The 25,829-nt window shown below is 36.0% G+C and overlaps 2 protein-coding genes across 2 annotated transcripts; one reads left to right on the forward strand and one right to left on the reverse strand.

Moving 5' to 3' along the window:
* Positions 1 to 605: 605 nt before the first annotated feature.
* LOC128866031 (protein twist) lies at positions 606 to 24,101 on the reverse strand. Its single transcript, XM_054106495.1, has 2 exons — positions 22,822 to 24,101; positions 606 to 1,214 (listed from the first exon to the last, which is right to left on the reverse strand). The coding sequence occupies exons 1-2, from the start codon at positions 23,958 to 23,960 to the stop codon at positions 959 to 961; spliced, it is 1,395 nt and encodes a 464-aa protein (XP_053962470.1). The 5' UTR covers positions 23,961 to 24,101; the 3' UTR covers positions 606 to 958.
* On the forward strand, positions 10,864 to 12,353 carry LOC128866032 (uncharacterized). Its single transcript, XM_054106497.1, has 2 exons — positions 10,864 to 11,881; positions 12,236 to 12,353. Exon 1 carries the CDS (start codon positions 10,965 to 10,967, stop codon positions 11,877 to 11,879), a length of 915 nt encoding a protein of 304 aa, XP_053962472.1. The 5' UTR covers positions 10,864 to 10,964; the 3' UTR covers positions 11,880 to 11,881; positions 12,236 to 12,353.
* Positions 24,102 to 25,829: the final 1,728 nt, after the last annotated feature.

Consider the following 25,829-nt stretch of genomic DNA (forward strand, 5'->3'; position numbering starts at 1 on the left):
TCCATTACGACAATCCAAAACGTCGGGCAACGTATGGATACCCTGGCCATGCTTCAACATCGACGTCGGCGCAGAATATTCATGGCCTGAAGGTTATGCTGTGTATCTGGTGGGACCAGCTGGGTGTTGTGTATTATGAGCTACTGAAACCGAATGAAACGATTACGGGGGATGTCTACCGACGACAATTGATGCGTTTGAGCCGAGCACTGCGAGAAAAACGGCCGCAATACGCCGATAGACACGACAAAGTTATTTTGCAACATGACAATGCTCGGCCACATGTTGCACAAGTGGTCAAAACATACTTAGAAACGCTCAAATGGGATGTCCTACCCCACCCGCCGTATAGTCCAGACCTTGCGCCATCCGATTACTATCTCTTCCGATCGATGCAACATGGCCTGGCTGACCAGCACTTCCGTAATTACGATGAAGTCAAAAAATGGATCGATTCGTGGATTGCGGCAAAACCGACCGAATTTTTCACAAAGGGAATCCGTGAATTGCCAGAAAGATGGGAAAAAGTAGTAGTAAGCGATGGACAATATTTTGAATATTAAATTTGTAACCATTTTACGTCAATAAAGTTTCAAATTTCGAAAAAAAACCGCACGAACTTATTCATAGTCCTATTACAATTTTTTATTTTGTTTTTGTAACAATTAAAGTTTTCGCCACATTTATTTTGAGGAACTCGTGTAGACAGAAAAATGGAAATCAGCTGGACACGCTCGCCATCACACTTTTAATTAAGCGAATGAAATGCTTCACTTTTGAGTATCACATTTTGTGAAACGGACACAAAAATTTGCCAGCTTAAGGCAGCGCTAACCGAATGAAGCATTGTAACGAGAAGAGAAAACGCTATTATATTTTATGCTAAATATTTCAATACATACATACATTCAAATGAATTATAGAATACCATAGTAGACGAACATAGTTATGCTTAATCCTACGTTTTGCCTTGTGTGTCTCCTTCCATTCTCCAAACGCCAAATAAGTAGCCAAGTTTTTCCGGCGGTATTACAGAAGCGCCTGTGGTTCGGCGCAACCCCTTCAATTCAGTATCTGTTCCATTCGTAGCAGCATTCAAAATCGACGCTGTTCCAATCGGCAATCCACTGTTGGATAGGATATTTTTGCTGTCCATCGATTTCAGTAGACTAATTTCGCTTGTGGATAGAACCCGACATAGAAAGTCAATATATCTGCAAAGAGGTAAATCATAGAGAGCAATTTGAATTATAAATAAATACAAGCATACATATGTACATATATATGTACATATGTACATCGGAAAACATATGGCTTATGTCTAACAGTTAAGCCGTGAAAAGGTCGAGTTTGGGAAACAGCGCCGGCTAAACAAAGGCGAAATTTTCCCGCATTTGGGAATTTCCGTGGTCGGCGGATTTAACACATGGCAGCAATTACTCTGATGTATGTATGTATGTATGCATTTTTAGGTATAATCATAAAAGTGCATTCATATAAATATGCATTCATGTACGTACATGTATGTACGTATGAATGAACATGAACGTGAAATGAATGGTGTCAGAAAAGTCTTGGAAATTGATGAAATAAAACGAAATGTTTGTTATGCATTCAGAGATCTGCCACAGAACTTTAATTGAAATATCTTTATTTTTGCCCGAATTTTCGCGCACGCGAACAGACAGACGGAGAGACAAAACTAAAGTCGGCTCCAGAAAATGTGCTTGCAATGTGTTTTTACGATTGCCTTGATTCTTAGGTCAGGTTAATTTCGAAAGTAGCCAATTTTGTAGTCTATTCACTAGACCGGGTCGACAGCCATACGAAAAAAGCATTCCGAAAATCCACGCCTGTATTTAGAGCTTATGTTGAAAGGATTGCGGTTCTGTACAAAAAAAATTATTGAGCCTAAAAGCCCCTAAATTTCTTTTTCATACAACTTATTATGTCATTTATTGTATTTTTTGTCATCTGATTTTCAGAACCGATATGCCATTCGTCTAGTTATAACGAATTCTATATTTTATTTATATGTCCTACGAAGTCGTTTTCACTTAGTTGGATCGTTATCCAGAGTTGTACTTCTCTCAGATATCCCTTCTGCTTCATCCATCTCAAGTATATACTTTAAAATTCATAAAAAGCTTCCTTGCAAACTACTTAGCCTTGCCATAAATTCTGTGACAAATTTTACAATGCATACGGAGAGAAGGAATCGCAGAAAAAAAGTTCTGTTATTTTTGATTTTGTTCGTGTTCACTCATAAATTACACCCAGGTTCGGACCAAATTTCGTTTACAAAAATATGGTAAAAGTGCAAGTGAGATTTACGAATTGCCAAAAAAACTTAATATATTTTGGGAAAGTTTGTTTATCGTTTTTGCCAAAAGTGGTTCGAACCAGTGCAGCCATAAAGCCGTTCGAGAAAGAATTCGCAGAAAACAAAATTCCTTAGAAAACAGAAAATCATGTCCAGGGAAATGAATGTTTCGACCAGATCCATGTCAAGACTAATTAGAGATGATTTACACGTGAAAGCCTTCCGTCACTCAATTGGTCATATCTTGGGAATGCACTTGAAGAAAATTAGACTTGACAGATGCAAGCAGCTTCTACAGCAACACGCGGTCAACGGCAATAAAAAAATTATTTTCACAGATGAGAAAATTTTCACTGCGAAGAAGTTTTTAATAAGCAAAATCTATGCTAAAACTTCTAAAGACGCAAAAATGTTCTTCCAAGGGTTCAGCGAGGCCACCATCCAGCCTCCGTAATGGTTTGGGGTGAGTGTCTTGTAAAGGTGTTACATCTCTTCTCTTACTGAAGGAGTTGAGGAGTACTCTCTGTTCTAGCAAGATTCCGCTACAGCCCATAGGGCAAAAACCTCCCAGCAGTGGCTAAAAACGAATATTCCTGAATTCAGAGCCGCCGAAGATTGGTCGTGTGGAAGTCCAGATCTGAAACGATTGGACTACATTTTGTGGTCATGGAACTGAAAAACATGGATTGTGGAAGACCTCACAGAAATTTGGAGAGTCTTAAATAATCTTCGCAGAATGGCCTAATCGCACGAAAGCTTGCGTAAAATTTAAATTTTATTTTTTAATATTTACATGATTAAATAAAACTAACTTCATCAATGTCAGCCTTGAAATCCAATATAGAATCGCAGGCGATGGAACAATGAGCTGTATGAGCTTTACGACGACATAGACATAGCGCAGCGAATAATGGATATAATGGATACAAAGTCTTCGATGCGGTACCAGTTGGTTGTAGTAGAGGAAGAGGAAGGCCTCCTCTGCGTTTGGAAGATCAGGTGGAGAAGGACTTGGCTTCACTTGATGTGTCCAAGTGGCGCCGGTTTGCATGAGAAAGAAACGACTGGCGCGCTTTGTTGAACTCGGCCAAAATCGCTTAAGTGATTATCGCGCCAATTAATAAGAAGAAGATGAACTTCATCAAAAAAGGTACTAAAATTTCCTAGTCATAGCTTGTAACATAACTTATGACAGGACTAAGTATATTTCGTTCTTTCGAGCTTTGAAGTCGTTTTCACATAGTTGGATCGGTTACATAAAGTTGTACCTCCCTAAGATATAAATTTTGTTTCATCAATCGCAAGTACTTTAAAATTTGCACGACTATTTAGAAGGTGGTCTATTAGTTGAGGGCATATACGTCTTATCCTTTATGCCGATGATATCGTTCTCCTAACGGATAACCCTAAAGTCATGCAATCCATGATTAATAACCTGGAGAAATACTGCGCTGAATGGAATATGGAAGTAAACCAAAATAAATCGGAGATGATGGTGTTTAGAAGAGGTGGACGACTTTCCCAGGCTGAAAAATGGTGGTACCAAGGTAAAGAAATTAAATTGGTGGCCGAATATAAATATCTTGGTGTCATTCTCACACCCAAAATGGCATTCAGCAAGCACTTAAAAGCCAAAAATACTTCAGCATAAGCTAGTATTAATTGCACATGGAACGATTTTTTAGCGAAGCCATTCATTTCATTAAAATCAAAATGGAAGCTGTTCCAAGCGGTATGCAGAGCGATCCAAACCTACGCAGCGCAAGTTTGGGGATATGCCTTATTCGATGAGGTAAATAAACTTCAACGCTACTTTATTAAAAGAATCCTCAAACTACCCGAGTTCACTCCAAATTATGCAATAACATTAGAAACTAATATAGAAGATAGCCACATGTATTCTTTAGAATTACACATGAAGTATATCTGGAAAACTATTTACAAATATAATTGCAACAGACTCCCACACAAACTAACACAAGGCATCTTAAATAAAAATGTATTTTGGCTTAAACATCTGAACGACATGGGAATGGAGTTCGGTCTGAAGTTTGAAGAAAACATCACTTCTATAGACTGGCAAGATCGCTGTGTGCAACTTCTTACCGAAATGAGAGTAAAAGATATCAACATGGCAAGGCAAAAAGCACAGTCAAGCGAGAAGCGAATTTATAAACATTTAGACTACTCAAAAGGGGAATCATATATTAAAGAAGATATGCGGCTAGCTGATATTACGACAATTTTCAAAGCAAGATGTGGTTTACTGAAGCTAAATGCAACTACGTATGGAAATGCTCAGAAAATATGCACCCTCTGCAATTTAAACGAGGAAGAAAATATGCAGCACTTCTTAGGAAGATGTCCGGTACTGAAGGAGATCAGAATAAAATACCTAAACGCAGCGAAGCTAAATGAAGCAGAAGTAATAGATATACTTAATGGCCACAATTGGAAAATACTAACTTGCTTTATATACTCAGCCTTACGCTATAGAAATTTTCTTATTGCAGAGTTCAATTTTTGATTAATTTTTGAGTTGTGACAGACAACATTGTTATTGCCACAAATTTATTATTTCTTTCTTTATGTATTTATATGTATATTTAAACGAATTATTGTAATGTAAGATGAAATATTTATAAATAAATAAAGAAGAATTACTACTACTACTACTACTACTTTAAAATTCATTAAAAGTTTGCTTCTAAAATATTTTGCTAGGTTAGGTTAGGATTTTGTGACAATTAATATAGAATAGCCAACTCACTTAGACCTTGTAGGTCCGTGTGCACCACTGTGTAACACGAGAACTTTACTGTTTACTTTTCATGGCTCTAGTTAGAATCTTTTATGAAGCGTAGGATTCATCCCAATACCCATGATGCAAAGAATAATGAGATGGCGCCCATCGTGGTCCCGTTACTTTGCGCTCAGCGAATTTGACAACTAGTTACGTGATTTTAGCTCCAGTATGGCCAGATTACCATTTTCGTAACTTGATTTAGCATTTTTTTTTTGTTCTTTTTATTATTTTTTGTCTCGGAGTTTTAGTTCATTCCACATAACATTTTTCTAGCCTATTGTAATTAAAAGTAATGTTTATAATATAATTTTGTAAAATATACATTTTTTAATAATTATTTAAATAATTCACTCAGTTTTATTTAGCTTTACTTTTTTTTAACATCTGGTGGCATTGCCCGCGATTGATGGTGTTGTTGGTGTTCTTCTGCTTTCGGCAGTCAAATCTCTCTCTCGCTACTGCAGGGTTGCCTAGCTTTGGATATAAAAACGCACTAAATGCCCATTTAAAGAAAATAAAACACGAAATTTTTATTGTGTTACTTAAAGAACTTTGTATGCGTGACAAATTGTCTTTAGAATGTGCGTTTTTTTTAAATAAATGTGTTATGCTTATGTACAATTTAATTTATGAGTTTTTTTTGTTAAGCGAGACTCTTTTATTAAGGGAACGATTTTTTTGCTATTTTGAAGTTATGTAACTAGATAAGGTACTCTTTTTGTAAAAATGTCAGTATGGTTTCTTTAGTATTTTCTGGTATTTTGTGGCTTATTTTTACTATGAATACACCTCTTGATGCTCTATGTCTCACTAAGGATTGATGACCGGAAGAAACGATTACACCTCTATGGTTTTAATTCGCACTCAATAAATTCAAAGGCTTTTTAAAATATGTAAAAAGGATTTCAATCTTAAGAAGAGTTGAGAGCGGGGCATTTAATATTTTTGCATAGCCTTAAATGGAGCCAAAAATTAAATTTGCACTTTCAAATTATCAAATTTTATAGGAGTAAAAAAATTTTCATTAGCACTAAAATCTTCTCAGAGTGGCCTTTTTTAAACTTCTTTTGTATAATAATACAGTTTTTTTTTTAACCTAAAGTTTCGCTAGCCTTAAATTAAAAACAAAAAGAAACAAACACCAAACTTAAAAATTGTCGCATTTTCGACAAAATTAAATTTATTGCGAAGAGCAAATGGTTGGCAATACTGCACAACTCAGCAAACGTGACGTCACGTACGCTCTGATGGGCGCAATCTTGTTTCTATCATTCTTGCCCAATACCAGATAGTTCTGTAAGAGAGGCAAAAGAGTATTCTCTAGCAGCCTTGCTCTCGTCTCTACAACTTCTGCAGTATTCAGAAAGAGAAAATACTCCTAGCCTAGAAAAGTGCCTACCTAACGCCAATGACCGGTGACACAAACCACGACCTTCGTTCTCTCTTGAGCGTTCAAATTACTCTGGTTGCAACACAAGTATTTTCTTCTCTCTATGACCTATTGGCCGCCTGGAGAATAAATTTGTTATCCTTAATTTGCAATTTGCCATAGGAATTCCAATATTGCCTCTGTTTTTAACCAGTGAAAGATGAGTACTCTGGCTAGCTCATCGGCCTTGCAAATAATTTCAATATCTCTATGCTCTGGAGCCCATATTGGAGTGACCTTGAGATGTTGCTAATATCATTTAGAGCTGCCAGGCATTCCTAAGCAACCTTTTTACTACTTTGCTAAATTCATAAACAAATTCAAACCTTTGCAATCTCATGCCCGATTTTTTGGTTTTTGTTAAAAATCCTATATTTTATTTATAATAAAAAAGGCATTAACAATTTTTGGAGTATCATTAAAACAGGAAAATAGTAAGTACAGCAATGAAAAATGGCATAATAACAGTTGGTCCTAACGGAAGACTTTTGTTAATCGAGAAAAAAACCAAGAGTTCAATGCCCGATACATAACAAAGACTGTAAAACACGGTGTGGGTAACTTTAAAATTTGGGAGCCATTTTCTTGGAATAGAGCTAAACCGAAAATACGATGAAAAAACTGGCTTTCAAAAACTTAACTCCATTGAAAATCTTTGGTACGATATTAGGTTAAGTTTGAGAAAAAAAAAAATGAAAATTCCTATGAACTATGGCAAAGAGTACAGGAAGCGTGGAACTCTATTTCTTTGGAGAAATGTCAAAGTTAATAGAAAGTTTACTTCGCAGGTGTGAAGCAGTTTTAAAAAGTAATGGATACTCAACAAAATACTGAACAGGTTAGTAATTAATAAACAAATTTTATCAATTTGAAATAAATAATATCTGTTTTTCTTGCAGATCGATAAAAAATGCGGTATTTCACTGTCCAGTTCAAAATATCGTAAATTTTTCGCACTCCATATAATTGTAGATATTGAATTGTTATTTATCTTTTCCTATTTTTTGCTGTTGATAATATTGAAATAAAAGAAAGATATGTGAGAATTGTTTCACTAGGGGATCCAGTAAAAATAATCATCATTATTTGTTGTTGTGGGGAAGTGTCTTGTTTTTCAGTTCATAGCTGTATGCCTATGTTGTTCGATGATACTTGTACAAGTTTTTGGCCAGAAAATCGTTCACAATGATAGCCTTGAGGGCACAAGTAAAGGATCCATTGTTTCGCTAAAAAATCGAATTTGACTATGATTTATGCTGATTTATAAAACCATTTTGTGGAAATCAATATCGCAGTAGATATCGAAGAACAAAAGGTGCTTTTATGCATTTTCAAAACCATAATATCTCCAGAACTATTTGACCGTTGACAAAATCAAATACATCATTCAAAAGGCAATTAAAATAAAATAAAAATAAAATATAAAATTTGTATGAAAAAATACAAAAAAAAAAACGTTATTTAACAATGTAAATAAACAAAAAGAGAAAAACAGCTCGTGATAAAAACCATCAGGTGGCAAAATACTATAGGCCTCCATTTGAGACAGCACATCATTACACACACCACAAATAGGAGAAAGCGCGCGGTCAAAGCCAACAGCAAAGCGGCTAAGCGTCAATTGCATATATATAAGGTGGCGCAAAATTAATAACTTCAACGGAAGATTTGCAATTTTTGAAAGTGGCGTCGTACGTCAATTATATTTCACACTGTAGAACTCCCATTGACAGAAATATTCAAAAAACAAAAAAGCAACTCATTATTGAAGCAAAATTACTTGCATATATTTGGAATATAAAAACTAAATATAATGCAAGTGAATTTTTTTTTAAAGCGGTGCCACGCCCACTTTTGGGTACTGGGACCACTTGATATAAACACTGATCACTCATCTAAATCCCGCTCACTTTTTTATATGTCAAAACTCAATTTACGTTCGACTGTTTAATCTTACAAGCCATAACTTGAGAAAAGCTCTAAAAAAAATTAGACTTAAACTGTTTTAATGGCCTCCAAATATTTAGTTTTCGAATTTTTATTTTATTAATAATAAAACCGGTTCACTATTATAAAAATAATAATTTTTGTTTAATATTTAAAATAAGTACCTTTTTGGAACAATTTCTTTCATAGTTTGACTCATTTAATTTTGTTTTTTTTTGGCATGACCACCAATATTGCCAATATTAGAAAAACTCTCTTTTTGGTGTTTAATGCACGGAGACTCGAACATACGCACTTCCGAGTGGTAGTCACGCATCAAACTATTCGGCTACGGCGGCCGCCATTTTAATTTAAATAAATTTTCAAATATTGACCTGAAATAAGGGATGCCACTGAGAATTAACTGATCCTAGCCATACATTGAAATACGAGTAGTACTATCAGGTTCAAAGGAGGTTGGTTACAAGTGCAAGTCGAAGGTTGCGACACGATCTGTGGGGGCAAGCACCCTCGAAGCTTTCGCTTAAAAATTAAAGTTTTAATACAATTCTATGTACAAAAACACGCCTCGCTCCTCTCACTGTTTTTTTGCATTTTTTTTTTCTTTTGACAATTGCATACGATTTAAAAAACATTTTCAAAATTTATTGGAAAGTGAGATGATTCGTAAAATTTGGCCTTAGCTGAGATGACTTGAATTCAATCACAGCTCCATCATAAAATTTATTTTGATATTTTCCTACACTTTCAAGAATATATCACATACTCTCTGCATACAACAACAACGTTAAATGTCTCAACTTTGAGTTAATATGTGGAACTTGCTCACTGTAAGTCTATATATGATACTACACGGTGGAGAGAATGCAGAGCGTGACTCATCTACGAAGCCACTATCAGTGTACTTGACAGAATCAGCTGATTTGCTGACGTAATATTTAGGTATTTGTCTTCATTTTATTGTTGTATTGTTTTTAATTTGTTTTCGAATTTATTTTACTACTCCGCCGTTTTTTTTTTTTTTTTGTTTGTGATATTCGTGAGAGGTCGAAATCTTTCAATCTACCATTTTTGTGTCTATTGCATAATTCGCAAAACTCTATCCTATATTTGATATTGTAAGTTGTCGAAAAAACAATTAGGCCTCCTCTGTTGTTACGAATGGAGAAAATTAAATATTTCTAGTTGTGTTGTGATACTCGAAGTGCTTTAAGCGCAACCGCTTATTGAAAAGAGTCTTTGAAGCTGCTTTTCAATTACTTTAAAACCTCGAGCATCAGCAAAAGCGTCTTAAGGGGGTCCTCTAGTTTCTTGGGTCGAAAATATCGAATTTTTTTTTTTTTCATAAATCACATTTACAACATGTGTTAAAAGTATGTGCTGAAGGATTTTTCGATATTCGAAGTGGCTCACAAGTTACGGCCTTGAACGGAGCAGGTATACTTAGCGCGCTCAACGCTGCTCCACAAAGCCGAGCGACACTGACCATTGTATTGATATCCCTAAATCTAACTGCTCTCTGAACCTTCTGTGAATTAGGCCTGAGTAGAGTTCAGTTTTGCTGTGGCAATTGCGAAGCGTACTGTATATTTTCTCTTGCGAGTGACACGCACCTGATTTTTTTAAAATAATTTTTATTAAAGAAAGGAAGTAGAGACGCTCCGGCTCGTTACGATCGAACTAAAAAGAGAAGATTCGCAGGCAACCGACACACTTTTGAACAAGACAAGTCGTTTACATCGGCTTCAGCGAAGAAACTTGTTCAAAATAAAAATTTAGAAGTGAACGTTGAACAGACTTTGATATATTGTATTTTGAACTTCGCAAGTGTGTTTTCAACTATTTCTTCGGCAGTTATTTGTAAAGAGTGCAAAAGTACGGTGAATTTCCATCAACGTGATGTACGAGGATTGGGCTTTAAAATGTCTATGGGGTGCAAGTGTGAGAAAGAAAAAGAAATAGATTCATGTCCAAAAATTGGTAAAGCCTACGAAATAAATCGTCGCTTAATTTTAGTGATGCGTTTGTTGGGAGTCGGTTATGAAAGCTATAGAATTTTCTGTGGACTGATGGATATGGGACAAGGTTTTGCTTTGAACACGTACTATTCCATATTAGAAAATATTCACTCAGCTTCTTCGGCGGTTTTCGATACATTGTTGTCGATTGCGGTTGATCAAGAAAAGGAAGTCCTTCGAGAACAAGGAAAAGCAGAAAATGAATTCACCTTATCTGGAGACGGCACATGGAAAAAAAGAGGATTTTCATCTTTATTCGGAGTTTCAACTTTAATTACAAAGTACACCGGTAAAGTTGTTGATGCGTGTGTAATGAGTAGTTTTTGTGCTGGATGCAATTTGTGGAAAAATAAAAAAAATAGTGATCCAGTTGAATATGCAGGATGGCTCGCTGATCATGAAGAAAAGTGTACTCTAAATCATACTGGAAGTTCTGGGAAGATGGAAACAGATGCAGTTGTGAAAATGTTTTCTCGTTCAGTAAATAAACATCATGTTCGATATACGACATACATAGGAGATGGTGACAGCAAGACATTCAACGGTATTTTGAAGGCAGAACCATATGGAAAAGATATTGTTGTTGTAAAAAAAGAGTGTGTTGGACACGTTGAGAAGAGAATGGGCACTAGGCTCCGAAACGCAAAAAAATCTAATAAAGGCATTGGTGGAAAAGGTGCAGGAAAACTCACTGAGAAATTGATTGGTGAGATGACAAAGTATTATGGATTAGCTATTCGGAGGCATCCATATTCTACTGAGGAAATGAGAAAGGCAATTTGGGGAACATTCTATCGCAAGATTTCCACAGACAGCAATCCACAGCATCAAAATTGCCCTGCAGGCGAATCTAGTTGGTGCAAATGGAGGAGAGCTGAGTTTCTCGGAGAGGCTGAGCAATTCAAGCACGATAAACCGCCTCTTTCTGAATCAGTTCAAAAAATTATAAAACCAATTTATGAGGATTTATCCAGAAAAGAATTGTTAAGCAGATGCCTGGGAGCAGAAACTCAAAATAATAATGAGTCGATCAATTCGTTAATCTGGACTTTTGCTCCAAAGCACCTTCATTCTGGGCCAAAAGTCGTTGAAATTGCCACGTTTCTCGCTGTCATGATCTTCAACGAAGGATTCGAATCTATCCTGAAGACTTTAGAAACCATGGGAGTGAAAATCGGCCCACAAGCTAAAACATACGTGCAACAGCGTGATAGCTCTCGGATCGACCGTTCAGAAAGGCGCACGAGTGATGTTGTAAAACAGGCCCGAATCGCCAAAAGGGAAGAAGGAGCAGCTCTGCGTGACTTCCAAGAAGAAGAGGAAGGCCTATTGTATGGTCCAGGCATAGCAGATTGACGGTAAGATGAAATTTTTACTATAAATCACATGCGCGAACTTTGAAACGCGTTTTTCTCGAAACACTATTTTTCAAAATAGTGACCACGATATTTCAAAAACTACTGAACCGATCTTGTTCAAATATATACCTCATCTTTAATATATTATAAGCCAGCGATTGAACTAGGATTATCATGATTGCTTCGATAGTTTTTTTCCTATGAGCGAAAAAATTAAGAAAAAATAAGTAAAAAATAGAATTTAATTTTCAAAAGTGTATACAAAAATTAATTTTTGTAATTAAGAATTCATTCTAGTTCAATCGCTAGTCTTAAATATGAAGATTAAAATGTCGTTTGGTTTTTCGATTTCAGATAAGCCAAACAGCCGCAATCTTGGTCACCGTCAAGCACCTCTTTTACTTTATGTCTTCTTGTCGGCCACTATAACTTTTATTCTATTATATATTTTGTCTTCAAAAAATTTGTAAAGCTCATTTACTAAAGATTATGTGAACACAATGAGATTTATTATTTTGATCGTTTGCCCGTTAAAAATTATTGAAAAACCCGAAAAAAAACAGACGAGAAACTAGAGGACCCCCTTAACTAAAAATAATTCAATAAGAAGTGCGTGAATGTTTTACCAAAAGAGTTATAATTCAAAAATCGGTCTCTCGAAAAAATGATTTTCATAATATTTTCTCATATGAGTTTTAAACACTTTTTCTTCCTAATAAACAACCTTTAGTTTTCCTAAAATATTTCATAAACTTTAAAACGCTTTTGCGCTTTCTGAAAAATTAAAAATTTTGGGTTGGGCATCTTTTGTGGCAGATGTGCGATATTGCTTTAATTAACTTCCTTCTTTTAATATTTTTTCTAATGTTCAAGTTATTTCTGGCAACACTATGCGTGTCATCTGTTATTGCTCATCATCTGTTTCTTATTCACCATCTGTTTCTAATTCTTATTCTTCTTGTTACTGTGACCGCATTAATATCGACTTGTAAATTTCTAAATAAACTTAATCAAATATATCAACTGCAATCTCAATAGGTTATGGGCCCAGTTACCCAAAATAATTCTGCTGACATAATTTCATTTGCGCGTACTGAGTAAAACCGACGAAAAGGCGATTTCAAAAGAAGATTCCAAAAGAAGAAATTATCCAACAGACACGTGGATCGACTCTTGATACTGCATCTAAGATGGCTGTGAATTTAGTATCTAGCTCATCCAGAATTGAGCTTTTGTCCAAGGAGAATTTTGACACTTGGAGTATGCAGGTGGAGGCGTTGCTGATTAAAAATGACTTATGGGAGTATGTCAATGGTACGTGTGCTATGCCAACAGAGTGTGATGCTGCTGCTAAAGCCTTGTGGTTGAAAAACGATAAAAAGGCTAAGGCAGATTTAGTTCTTTCAATTCAACCATCAGAATTGAAGCAAGTTCGTGGCTGCGACACTTCGCGGGACGTGTGGCTCAAATTAGAGTCAATTTATGCATCAAAAGGACCGGCGCGCAAAGCAACTCTTTTGAAACAGCTAATGCTACACAAATTAGATGAGGGCGGTAATGTTAAAGAGCATATTGCTACATTCTTCGATGCAGTTGACAAGTTGGAAAGCATGTGTGTACCAATAAATGGCGATTTATTGTCAATAATGCTGCTGTATAGTTTGCCATCGTCGTACGAAAACTTTCGTTGTGCTATTGAGTCCAGAGACGAACTACCCAAGGCTGATATATTGAAGGTAAAAATTATTGAAGAGAGCGAGGCACGTAAACAAGCTTCGGGAAGTGCGGTTATTGCAATGGCCGCTGGGGAGCGTATGCATGCTCATAAGAAATTTACAAAGTGTAAAGATAAGTTCACTCCTAAGCACAACTTTAAATGTTTTAAGTGTGGTGCATTTGGGCACAAGGCAAGTGCTTGTAAAGCACGAAAAGGTGATAGTGCGAATCGCGGAAAACAACAAGATCAAGAAGTAAACGAATCGTATGCAGCTTGTTATACTGCTGCTGAGCACACTTGGAGAAGTGAGCATAGTTTCAGGTCGAAACATGATTGGATTCTTGACAGTGGATGTACGGCGCATTTATGTGGCGATATTTCAAATTTTTCGTCTATTGACAAATCAACAAAGGTAAAACTGAATCTCGCTAGTCAAGCTTGTGCAGAAGTCAAAGGCAAGGGTAAAGTTAAGCTGGCAGTTGCTGGTTGTGGTGGCGAACAACTCATTGAGTTCAACAATACATTATTTGTGCCGGACTTGCGCACAAACTTGATATCTGTTGCAAAGATCACCAACAAAGGGCATACAGTAACATTTGTCAAGAATGGAGCATATGTTAGTGATGAGAATGGCAAAACAATTTTAGTCGCTGATCGTAAAGGTGATTTGTTCTTTGTACGTGAGGGCAACGAATGCGCGATTGCTGAAGTCAGATGCTCTGAGTTATTTAAATGGCATTGTCGTCTAGGTCATCTTAACTCCAAAGACTTAGTAAGATTAGTTAGTCAGGGGGCACTTCCTAAAATGGATGTTAGCGAGAGTAGAGAACTTGCAAACTGTGAAACTTGTTTGAAGAGCAAAATGACGGCTTTATCGTTTGATAAAAGCCGTGAGCATTGCAAAGAATTGCTAAAGATCGTGCACTCCGACGTCGTTGGCCCTTTCAGGGAAGAATCAATTGGCCGTGCCAGGTACTTCGTCACGTTTATAGATGACAGTTCACGTTGGTGTGAAGTTTATTTCTTACGGCAAAAATCAGACGTTTTCACCGCTTTCAAACTTTATCAAACTTGTATCGAGAGGCAGACAGGACAGAAAATAAAGTGTCTACAATCAGACAATGGTCGTGAGTACTGCAATAACATTTTTGATCAGTATCTTTCAGATAACGGTATTTTGAGGAGACTAAGTATTCCCAATACTCCTGAGCAGAATGGGCTCGCCGAAAGAATGAATCGGACATTATTGGACATGTCTAGGTGTCTTTTATCACAATCTGGCTTAGGGAAGTCATTTTGGGCGGAAGCTGTTGCAACCTCTGCATACATTCGCAACAGATGCCCATCGAGTAGTATAAATTGGAAAACACCCTACGAAAAGTTAAATGGCGACCAACCAATGCTCAATCACATGAAAGTATTTGGATCAAAAGTAATGGTGCTCGATAAGAATCCAGGTAAAAATAAACTTGCTCCTAGAGCCATAGAAGGTATATTTGTAGGATACCCACGAGACAGAAAGGGTTATCGTATATGGGTCCCTAATACTCATCAAATAGTCTATGCTCGAGATGTTAAATTTTTAGAGATGAATCTACCACGGTCACCACATACGGTGGTTGTTGATGAGTTGTTGTTGTCTGACAAAGAAGAAAACGTCGATAATGATGAGCGAGGGATCGTTGAATTTTCTCCTCCGAAGATGCAGGGAGATAATTCAGCAAATATTGAAGGTGATTCTGTGAAAAATGTTGCCCCTGTGAATGATATTAAACAGGTTGAAAATAGGGCACCTGGAAGACCACGACTCCTCCGCGGGCGTAGAGGGCGTCCGCGAAAGTTATTCCATTCTCGAAATTTAGAAGAAGCCTCACAAGATTCCGATCCTCCAGATGTTCAGGCTGACGAACTTAGTGATGACGTATTTACTGGAATAGCCGAAATTGAAACTCGAAGTGCTTTGAAAGGTCCGGATCGTGATGAATGGAAAGATGCTATTGAAAGTGAAGTTATTAGTATTCTTAAAAATGACACCTTTAAGATCGTGAAGACCGGCGATAACAAAAACATTATTGGCTGTCGATTTGTGCTTACTAACAAGTATGGAAACGAAGGAAAAATTGAGCGGCGTAAAGCACGACTTGTAGCGAAGGGTTATAGTCAAAAATACCGTGTGAATTACAATGAGACGTTTGCTCCTGTTGCGAGGTTGGAGACAGTCCGACTGATGTTGGCATTGGCCATTCATTTTAACTTTAAAATTTGGCAATTTGATGTCGTTACAGCTTATCTCAACGGCCCTTTAGATGAAGACGTATTCATGAAGGTTCCAGACATGCTACCTGAGATACTGAAGCGTATTGTGTCAAAACGGAGCGATAATTGTCCTATTAATATATGTGCTGGAAATATGCTCACAAATTTACATAATGGTGGTAACGCGTGTAAGCTTAGTAAGGCTTTATATGGCCTCAAGCAATCTGGTCGCCAGTGGTATATTAAACTTCGAACAAAGCTATCTGAAATGGGATTGGAGCCATTGAAAAATGAACCCTGTTTGTTTTCTGGTATAATCTGTGATGAGTTTTGCTTGTTATTGGTGTACGTCGACGATTTATTAGTTTCAGCGAAAAGTTTGAAATGCATTGAATACGTAAAGAAGCAGCTCTTGCAAGAATTTGAGATCAAAGATATGGGTCAAGCGAAATATTGTTTGGGACTTGAAATAAGTCAATCTGCAGATTATATCACTTTGCGACAAACAGGTTATGTAATGAATTTGTTGAAGCAATACGGTATGGAAGATTGCAATCCTGTAATGACGCCATCCGAAGTGAATGTTAAGTTTCCAGATTCGAAAAAGCTGTCTGAAGTAAATCATTATAGAGAATTAATTGGAAGTTTGATGTATTTGTCAGTGGCAACGAGACCTGACATAGCTAATACTGTATCGCGTTTAGCACAGTATGTAACTAACCCATCTATGTGCCATTGGTTGGCTGCGAAGAGAGTTCTGAGATATCTTGCTGGCTCGCCACATAGGGGATTAGTGTTTCGTAAGACGAATGACCCACTGATTGGCTACACGGATGCTGATTGGGGAGGTTGTACCGTAGATCGTCGTTCATATACCGGCTACGTATTTTTAATTAGCGGCGCTGCGATTACCTGGAAGTCGCAAAAGCAGCGCACGGTCGCACTATCATCAACGGAAGCGGAGTATATTAGCTTGGCAGAAGCAACGAAAGAAGCAATCTATTTACGAAGTTTGTTAACTGAGCTTGGTCTACGAGAGTTTATCGACATAACAATTTTTGTTGATAATAAAGGAGCTCAATGTTTGGCTGGTGATCCTGTTTTTCATGCTCGCACGAAGCACATCGACATTAAACATCATTTCATTCGCGAAACAGTCGCCGCTGGCCATTTGAAGCTACAACACATATCAACGCAAAATATGGTTGCAGATGTTATGACGAAATCACTCTCAAAAGTTAATCACGAAAGATGTCGTACTGGACTAGGTTTAACTACTTAGATGATCCGCATATTGAGAGGGCGTGTTCAAGTTATTTCTGGCAACACTATGCGTGTCATCTGTTATTGCTCATCATCTGTTTCTTATTCACCATCTGTTTCTAATTCTTATTCTTCTTGTTACTGTGACCGCATTAATATCGACTTGTAAATTTCTAAATAAACTTAATCAAATATATCAACTGCAATCTCAATATCTAAGTTAATAAAAAAATCGCAAATTTTTTGGGAACTATTTTTTTTAATTATTAATTAAATATAAAACTAAAATAAAAAAAATTAATTTTACTTTATGTACTTTTTTTTTTAATTTTTTAGAAACCAATTTTTTTTTTTTAATTTCTTAAAAAAAATTTATTTTAATAAAAAAAATTTCGATGATAGATAGTTTAAAAAAAAAAATTATTAATTTTTTGTTGCATTTTTTTTGTAAAAAATTTTTATTTTAAATTTTTTTTTCAACTTTCGGCGTGGCGAAAGAGGCATTCAGGTGCAAAATGCTGTCATACAATTTTTCGCTCCATGAAAAGTTAGGTACATATCATTTTAAAGAAAAATGTCCAAGCAATCCAAACAATCAAAACATATCGAAATTAGAGAAAACTAAAATTACTTTTTAATTTGTTTATCGGAAAATTGTTCCAATATTTAAAAAAAATGTTACCGAAAAGTTCGAATAAAGTTATAAATAAAGCAATTATTTTAGTTTTTCAAAGGCCAACAATTATTTAAAAGAAAAAACAAAACAGAAAATTAAAAAAGGGCGAAAAATGCATTCGATAATTGCAGCTTTTAAGAAGAATAATTTTATAATTTTTTTAATTTATAATTTATATTATTTTTACTGATAATAAATAAATATTTATACATACATACATATGTATGTACTCGTAGATGTAAATTATTGCTGTTGCTGTTGAATTGCTAAACTTGACCGATTGCCACCTGTTTGGAATATTGTATTCAATAAAATCACCCAAGTGTCGCAATATGGGTGTCAAACACAAGCGAGTTTAGATTTTTTTTGGTTTTTCTATGGCCAACTTTGTATATCTATGTAACTCCAAAACTTGGTACTCCGGATAAATTATTCAGCTTAGGCGAAAAGGGGAAGGCCGAAAATATTGTGTATCCACTTACAACGGAGAAAAATTTAATAAAATTAATTTCGTTTAATATTTTTCTAATAAATTGTTTCTACTTTATTGAGTGAGGTTTAGCAATGCGGTCCGGGTATCAGCTAGCAAATAAATACAAATTTTGAACACCTATAGTCAGGGCCGTAGAGAGCATATCCGGGCCCCGGGGGAAAATTGCAAATGCGGGCCCTTTCCAATGATGTATAATTCATATAAATACGTATAATCTCGAGTCCGGGCCCCTCTGAAAACTCCGGGCCCGGGGGAAAAAGGACCCGATCCCCTCCCCCTCTCGTCGGGCCTGCCTATAGAATAGGGTAACTGCGGGTATTGTGGTATAGGCGGGTAATGTGGTATAGCAGCTTTATTCGAAAACTAAAGTCGTGGGAATAACGGGATCAAGTTAGATATTTCGGCATTCTCAGAATCTTAAGAACGCGTGATTTGATTTGTGTTTTGCAAGGCATACAATGAGTCAGTTGTAAAAAAATCGCGTGGTCGTGTGGTTGACATTTTTTTGTGCTCAGTGGAAAATTTCTGGCAAGTTAAAATCCTGTGCTTTAAACTGCATTTATCCATCGGGAAGTAATAAGTGAGTTTAATACTAGTGAAGCATATAAGCAATATTTTTGTATATTTGGTCGATATTTAATTATTTAAAATTAATTTATTCAAACTCTAATGCGGCTATTGTGGGATAGGTGAAGGCGGCTAAAGTGGTACAGTGTACCATATTACCCTCTCGATCAAAAAAATGCCGAAGAAAGGTGAAATACGAAAATGGAAAGCAGAGGATATGAAAAAAGCTATCCAAGCGGTTAGAAAAGGTGAAATGGGTATTCTCTTGGCTTCCAAGACATTTAGTGTCCCCCATACCACTCTGCAGCGCATGGCAAGAAGCGAGAAATCCATCGAGGAGCTGTTGACAACTAAACTTGGCCGGGCTCCGATTTTAACAGCGGAAATTGAAAATGACTTAGTTAAATATTTACTAGAAATGGAGTCAAGGTACTGGGGACTAACACGCGCAGACGTGCGGTCATTGTGTTATCAAATTGCCACAAAAAACAACATTCCCAATAAGTTCTCCGTTATTAAAGAGTGCGCTGGCAAGGATTGGCTAAAAGGCTTCTGTAACCGACACCAAAATGTTCTGAGTTTTCGAAAGGCAACTGGAACAAGCGTCGACCGTGCACGTGGTTTTTCTCGAGAAAATGTTGATATATTTTTCAAATTGCTGGAAGAAGAAAACGCAAAACATAATTTTCCGCCTTCTCGTATCTGGAACGTTGACGAAACCGGAATATCAGTAGTTCCTTCGCAACAGGCACAAATAATCGCTCGGAAAGGAAAAAAACAGATTGGAACAATGACTTCAGCTGAGCGAGGATCGCTTGTTACAGTCATCACTTGCATGAGCGCAGGAGGTGGTTTCGTACCACCATTTTTCATCTTTCCACGAAAAAACCATAACCCTCTTCTAATGAAAGACGCTCCCCCTGGCTCAAACTCGGCGTGCCATTTGTCTGGATGGGTTCAGATTCCCATCTTCACGAAATGGTTCAGGCATTTTTTAAGCGTAACGAAACCATCTCCGTCTGAACCTCTGCTTCTAATATTAGATGGGCATTATAGCCACACACGCAATATAGAAGTTATTGATCTAGCTCGCGAACACAATGTGACTATACTTTCTTTGCCACCCCATTCAACACACAAACTTCAACCGTTGGATAAGGCTTTTATGGGACCTTTTAAGAAGTACTATAATGACGAAATAAGACGATTTATGCGTGAACAAGGCAGAAAAAGTACACATTTTGATATCGCAGGACTATTTACTAAGGCTTATTTGAGGGTTCAAACTGGACAAATTGCAATAAATGGTTTTAAAGCCACGGGAATTTATCCGTTTGTTAAACATATTTTCACAGAGGCAGATTTTATAGCTGGGAACTCATCATCAGGTACAATTCAGTTTTAAATATAAAAAATCTTGCTAGATATATTGTCTTCTCAGAGGATCCTGTTGAAACTATAAATTCAACGACAGAAGAAACCCCAAGCGCATCAGCCATGGAAATTGAGCCTGAAATTCGTAAGTTTCGAAATAAAATCTATGGAAATTTTAGGAACGCTATTTAATTTGTTTATAGAAGCAAGCACAAGCCGAGGACTCGTTACTCTCTGGGAAATATCTCCACCACCAAAGCTACGAGATCCACCACCTAATCGGAAAGGCCGGAAAACAAAGGCAACTGTTTTAGCAACTTCGCCTTATAAGTGTAATTTGTTACAGAGCATTGAAAGCATTAACAGGAAACGCTATGCTCCGGTTAATCCATCCCCAAAACCCTCTAATAAAAAAAAATATTTCTACCAAATCGTTTGTTGACTCGCATTCAAGTGACAGTGAAGAGGAGTTTCCAGATGTTCCACCAACAAAAGAATCGTCTTGCAACTACTGTGGCAAAATTTATGGGCAGGATATAATAATGAAGCCTTGGACCTCTTGTCTGCAATGCGAACAAATTTGGGCCCACGAAAAGTGTATTCCCAATCGAAGTGCTATTTTTCTTTGCGATTCTTCTAAGTAATATTGTAAGTAATACTCTTACAAGTGCTATGAATTTTATTGTTGCGTTTTTTGTCAATTGAAGCTTAAAATATTTTTGTTCAATATGTTTTAATTCAGTTCATATTCCTTTTTTAAATGGTTCGCAATAAAATTTTAGTTATCAATCAAAAGTAACTGACTTATTATTAAAGGCATCATATGCGGGTAATGTGGTATACTATGTGGTACCACATTACCAGAATAAGGTATACCACATTACCCGCCAATTTCTTCAAGGGCTTGTTTCCGTCTTTTGCAGTACTTTCTTAAATATTTCTGAAACTCGCGGCTCTAAGGCTTTTGACTCTAGGTTGATTTGAACTTAATAACAGTAGCATATTATTGATAAATTTTCATTCAAATCAAATAAAATTTAACTATTTTATAGACGAAAATAAAATGGGTATACCACAATACCCGCAGTTACTCTATCTCGGCAACTAATGAATATTCTTCCTCGCCTTATTTCTTCAAAACCGATAACGTTTTTAGTTGGGTACATTTCACGTGTTTTGTTCCGATTGCCCTATTGTTTTTATCAAATTTAAAAATTTCGACCTTTTTAGGCTTTACACTTTTTCTGCCTGCTATTTTTAAAATTTCGAATTTTTCTTCCACCACGAATTTATCAGAAAATATTTGAATTAATTATAAAGGAAGCAAAAAATCCAGTGTACAACTCTGAGTTATTGATATTTGTTACGGATATGAAACTGAAATAAATATGGATCGTCGAAATGATAAAATTTTCCCGGTCTTGACCTACAAAATCTCAATCAATGTAATAAATAAAATTTTTTAAGGTTGTAATAAATGGAATTTTCTCTCTCCTAAGGGAATTTTTTGGAAAAACTATTTTTGAAAACTAATTTTATTTACAGAAAAAGCTCTGAGGTGATTTTTTGAATAAACTATTTTTAAAAACTAATGTTATTTATAAAAACTCGATTGTATATTTGGAAGAATTTTCAAATCGATATTTTAGAAAAATATTATTGTAAGATTTACGTAATCGATTTGAAAATTAATGTAAATCTTCACATTTTTCCAAAATATTTTTGCGAGTCCTAAAATTAAGTTTCTGTGGAAAAACTGGTAATCGCTTTTTTGGCAAATCTTTTTTTTTTAACCTAGTTTTATTTATAAAGAACTCGATTTTTGGAAAAATTTTTAAATCGATCCAGCTCACGTAAATCTTAATTATTTTCCAAAAAAATTTTGCCGTAGACCTAAAATATAATAATTATAATTCCTGTGGAAAAACTGCATATTTCTTTGGTGAGGCACCCAAATATACACAGGGTGACAAAAGCAGGAATAAAAAAATTGGCATGTGTTTTGTTTTTGCAATTTAGTAGTTTCAATGCCAAAATTTCAATCAGATTGTAAACAAATTTACAAAACAACAATAACAAAAAACAGTTCACTTTAAGATTCAAACCATCAAACCACAAGAAAAAAGCAAATCAGCTCTCTACTGATATCACCTTGTCTTGTAACCGACTATAGAGATATACCTACGCAATTCAAAAATATTTACCACCGTTGTACCTATGTAAGCACATATGTATGTATGTATGAGTAAACATTCATATATATGTACAAGGTGGCGCAAAATTAATCACCCCATCTGAAATATAATTTCTGCAAATGGCGCTGTACGTCAATTATATTTGGCACGCGTAAAGGTCGAAATAAATATTTCCATCACTCAAAATCATTCTTTTTATGTAGTAAAAATAGGAATTCAAAACCAAAATTGGATGATTAATTTTGCGCCACCTTGTATTTTCCCAAAACAAGAACACTCATGCACTCAGAGTAAAAAAAATGGTTCAAAACCAAAATTTGATGATTCATTTTGCGCCACCTTGTGCATACAATTTCAAAACCTAATTCTTGTGTGATCAAACAATTCGCTTTCACTCACCTAGTGGCTAGCTTTAACGTTTGAATTTTGCTGAGCTTATCGCTGGGCAATGTCGGGATGATCTGTTGGAGTGCTTTGAAGGCATCATTCAAACTTTGGGTGCGTTGTCGCTCGCGTACATTAGCCATTACCCGTTGGTTATGGAATTCTTCGGTATCTTCACTTCTGCTCGATTTCCGTCTTGTACGCCGTCTTGGCTTTCGGAACTGTTTTGAAGCATCCTGATTGTCGGAAAGGGAATCTGCACGATTATCGATCAGCTCGTCATTGTTTGCATAATCGTAACTGGCTTCGCTAGTTTCATGGCTATTGCCATTCATACGGATAAAATCCATATCATCACGATCGAGAGTAGAGCAAGTATTGCTCTTTAAAGAATTCACAAACTCATACTGATCTAAACTTTTCGCATTTGCTTGCGCCTGCAGATTGTGATGTGACAAGCCCTTACTACTGTTTGCCGCGTTTGCATTGAAAATATTGTTAGCTGGCTGGCACAGTTGACGCTGTTGATTTGGCTGATAATGGTACTTGAAATTATTTTCATTACGTTCGCACATTTCGAGGCTGCCAAATTCGAATTGTGACGAATGAGTGCTGCTGTTGCTGTCCGAGTGGAGGGTTAAATTTACTTCCGCCACCGATTCTGGCAAAAATTCCTCAACATATCTTTGCTGGTCCTGTTGATGCATAAAATGATGTTGTTGTTGTTGTTGTTCATTTGGCAATTCCAAATGCTGCTTCTTACTGTCTGGCATCATTTTATGTTCCGTACTTTCGAATTCGCGATTTCTCTTGTTAATTGGTATATAATCCGTCGGCGCCGACTCAGCACTGGCGTACACAAAATTTGCTGACTCCGTTATGCTGGGATGCGCGTGTATTGTGGGCTGCGCTATCATCGATCGCGGTTGATCCGCATTCGCGCTGGTTGGTTGAGGACTTTGATAAAACGTCGTTGGAAGTGATTGTTGCTGTTGTGGGATGTTTGGTTGCAATTGCATGGAATACAAATAATCGTAGGGCCGTGGCTCCATTTTCATCAGTTTAATTACATTGTCTTTTATATCCAATGCAGGAGCCATTGGTTTGTAACTTATGTCGAGTAAAATTTTTGGTGAGCTCGGCTGGGTTGACATACTAATTCACTATTCCGATTTATCACGTAAAAAAATGTGAACACGATTCGCAATTATTTGACCTTGTTTTACGGCTGTAAACTTTTAGTTCTTCTCACATGTTAACCGGCACAAGAACGAACGTAAACTAATGCTTCCGTCTATGTAATGAATCTCAAAACGGCACTTTGTGTTTTCACCAATGAATTTGTAGTTGTTCCACATCGTTTTGGGAAAGAGACAACTGTAGTATATATCTACAAGAATGACGTCATCAAACGGAGTTGCTTTTTGACGCTACCCTTTGCATTGACTGCATTTCGTAGTAGTTGTGTACTTGTAATTCAAATTGCCAACCCTCGCTGCCAGATGATCAACATGTCTTCATGAGAGTTCGCATTTGGATATGGCGATCGGCAAACAATGAGGTAGCGATCGTCTCTAGCTGCACATATATACGAAAATATAACACTTAACGAATTCGTTTGCAAAATCCATGCGTTTTTTTATGTTTATTTCGGATATGTACGGCTTCCTACGTGCTACACGTCCGCGATACTCATCTTTTTTAAGTATTTTACGTACAGTATCGTCGTGCACATGTTTGCCAAAGGAATTTGAAATGTGATTACATATTTGAGAAGCCGTAATTCGAGGATTATATTTCACTGATTACAAATTGGTTCGTTTTTCACGTGCTAGGTCGCCCAGAATGTGGCTTTGACACAATTGAACCAGTTGTATTGTATGTTTGCACGCCATATTGCATAGAAGTGTGACTTCATCCCATGATTTGCCCAATTTCGCGGAAATATTTGCTTTTTTTTCTAAGTTTCCGGATAATTTTTCTCTCGCCAATTCTAATTTTCTTAGTTTTAAGGGCCATCGCTATTTCTTGTACGTAAAATCAATTACAAACTAAAATAAACCGTTATTGGGTATGAATATGCCACTGTATACTGCGGAGAATCCCTGTTTTTATGTGTACGGAAACTCTTTCTGCTTCGTTGAAGTGCAGTTTTGAAAAATTACTGACTAAACATTTCTCATAAAAGTTTAAAATGTTTTACTTTTTTACAATGAATTTCTTAATATGTTTCATTTCTTTGTGTACGGATACTTTGTGTGGCAAGTGTATATGTAACACACCGTGGTTGCCACCTTCCGATTTATTTATTTATGCAATTAATAATCTAAAAAAATGCAGTATTTCTTACAGACTATCAAAAACAGATTAATGCTAAATAATTTAGTCCAAAATAAATTAAAATATAAAAATAAAATTGTATATTATTTTAATGTATAAATAAACTGTATGCCAATTTTGAAAAAAATTTATTGACTTCTTCATTTTAAATAATTTTAATGAAAATCTGGGAAAATATGACCGTTTACAGGTATCTGTCCCCTTAAGGTTAACGAACTCGTCATGTGATATTCCTGGTGTACTCTCCTCTAGCTGTATTATCATCTGTAAATCTGTATCAGAGTAAAAAAATAATAATAATTACAAATAACTATACAGAAATTTCCATGAGTAATTGGTATTACCAAGAATAAATTAATTTGGTTTAATTAAAAACTTTTTATAAGAAATTTTGTTTACCCTGTAGGCACACGTGTTTTTATTTCTCATATTAATTAGCAAGCTGTACTTTCACAACAACTAGCAGTATAATCCGCTCAACCGAATTGTCATTATTAATCATTCAGTTCAAAATCCTTCATTATTGTTAAAAGTAATTTTTTATAATTTTTAGATGTCATTTTGATATAAACTATTTACATATTTTAAAATGTTGTAGTATAATTGATTCACTCCTTACAGACAGAATGACAATTGCACTGACCAAGAAAAGAACAAAATGAAAATGACTCTGAAATATTGTT

The sequence above is a fragment of the Anastrepha ludens genome, chromosome 6, assembly GCF_028408465.1.
Source record: "Anastrepha ludens isolate Willacy chromosome 6, idAnaLude1.1, whole genome shotgun sequence".
NCBI classification, from domain to species: domain Eukaryota; kingdom Metazoa; phylum Arthropoda; class Insecta; order Diptera; family Tephritidae; genus Anastrepha; species Anastrepha ludens.

Bases quoted from the DNA above. Each gene is read 5' to 3' on its own strand.
- LOC128866031 (XM_054106495.1), bottom strand. From the start codon at position 23,960: ATGTCAACCCAGCCGAGCTCACCAAAAATTTTACTCGACATAAGTTAC. The intron at 1,215-22,821 runs GTGAGTGAAAGC...ACCTCTTTGCAG, and splicing joins ACGTTAAAGCTAGCCACTAG to ATATATTGACTTTCTATGTC.
- LOC128866032 (XM_054106497.1), top strand. From the start codon at position 10,965: ATGGAAACAGATGCAGTTGTGAAAATGTTTTCTCGTTCAGTAAATAAA.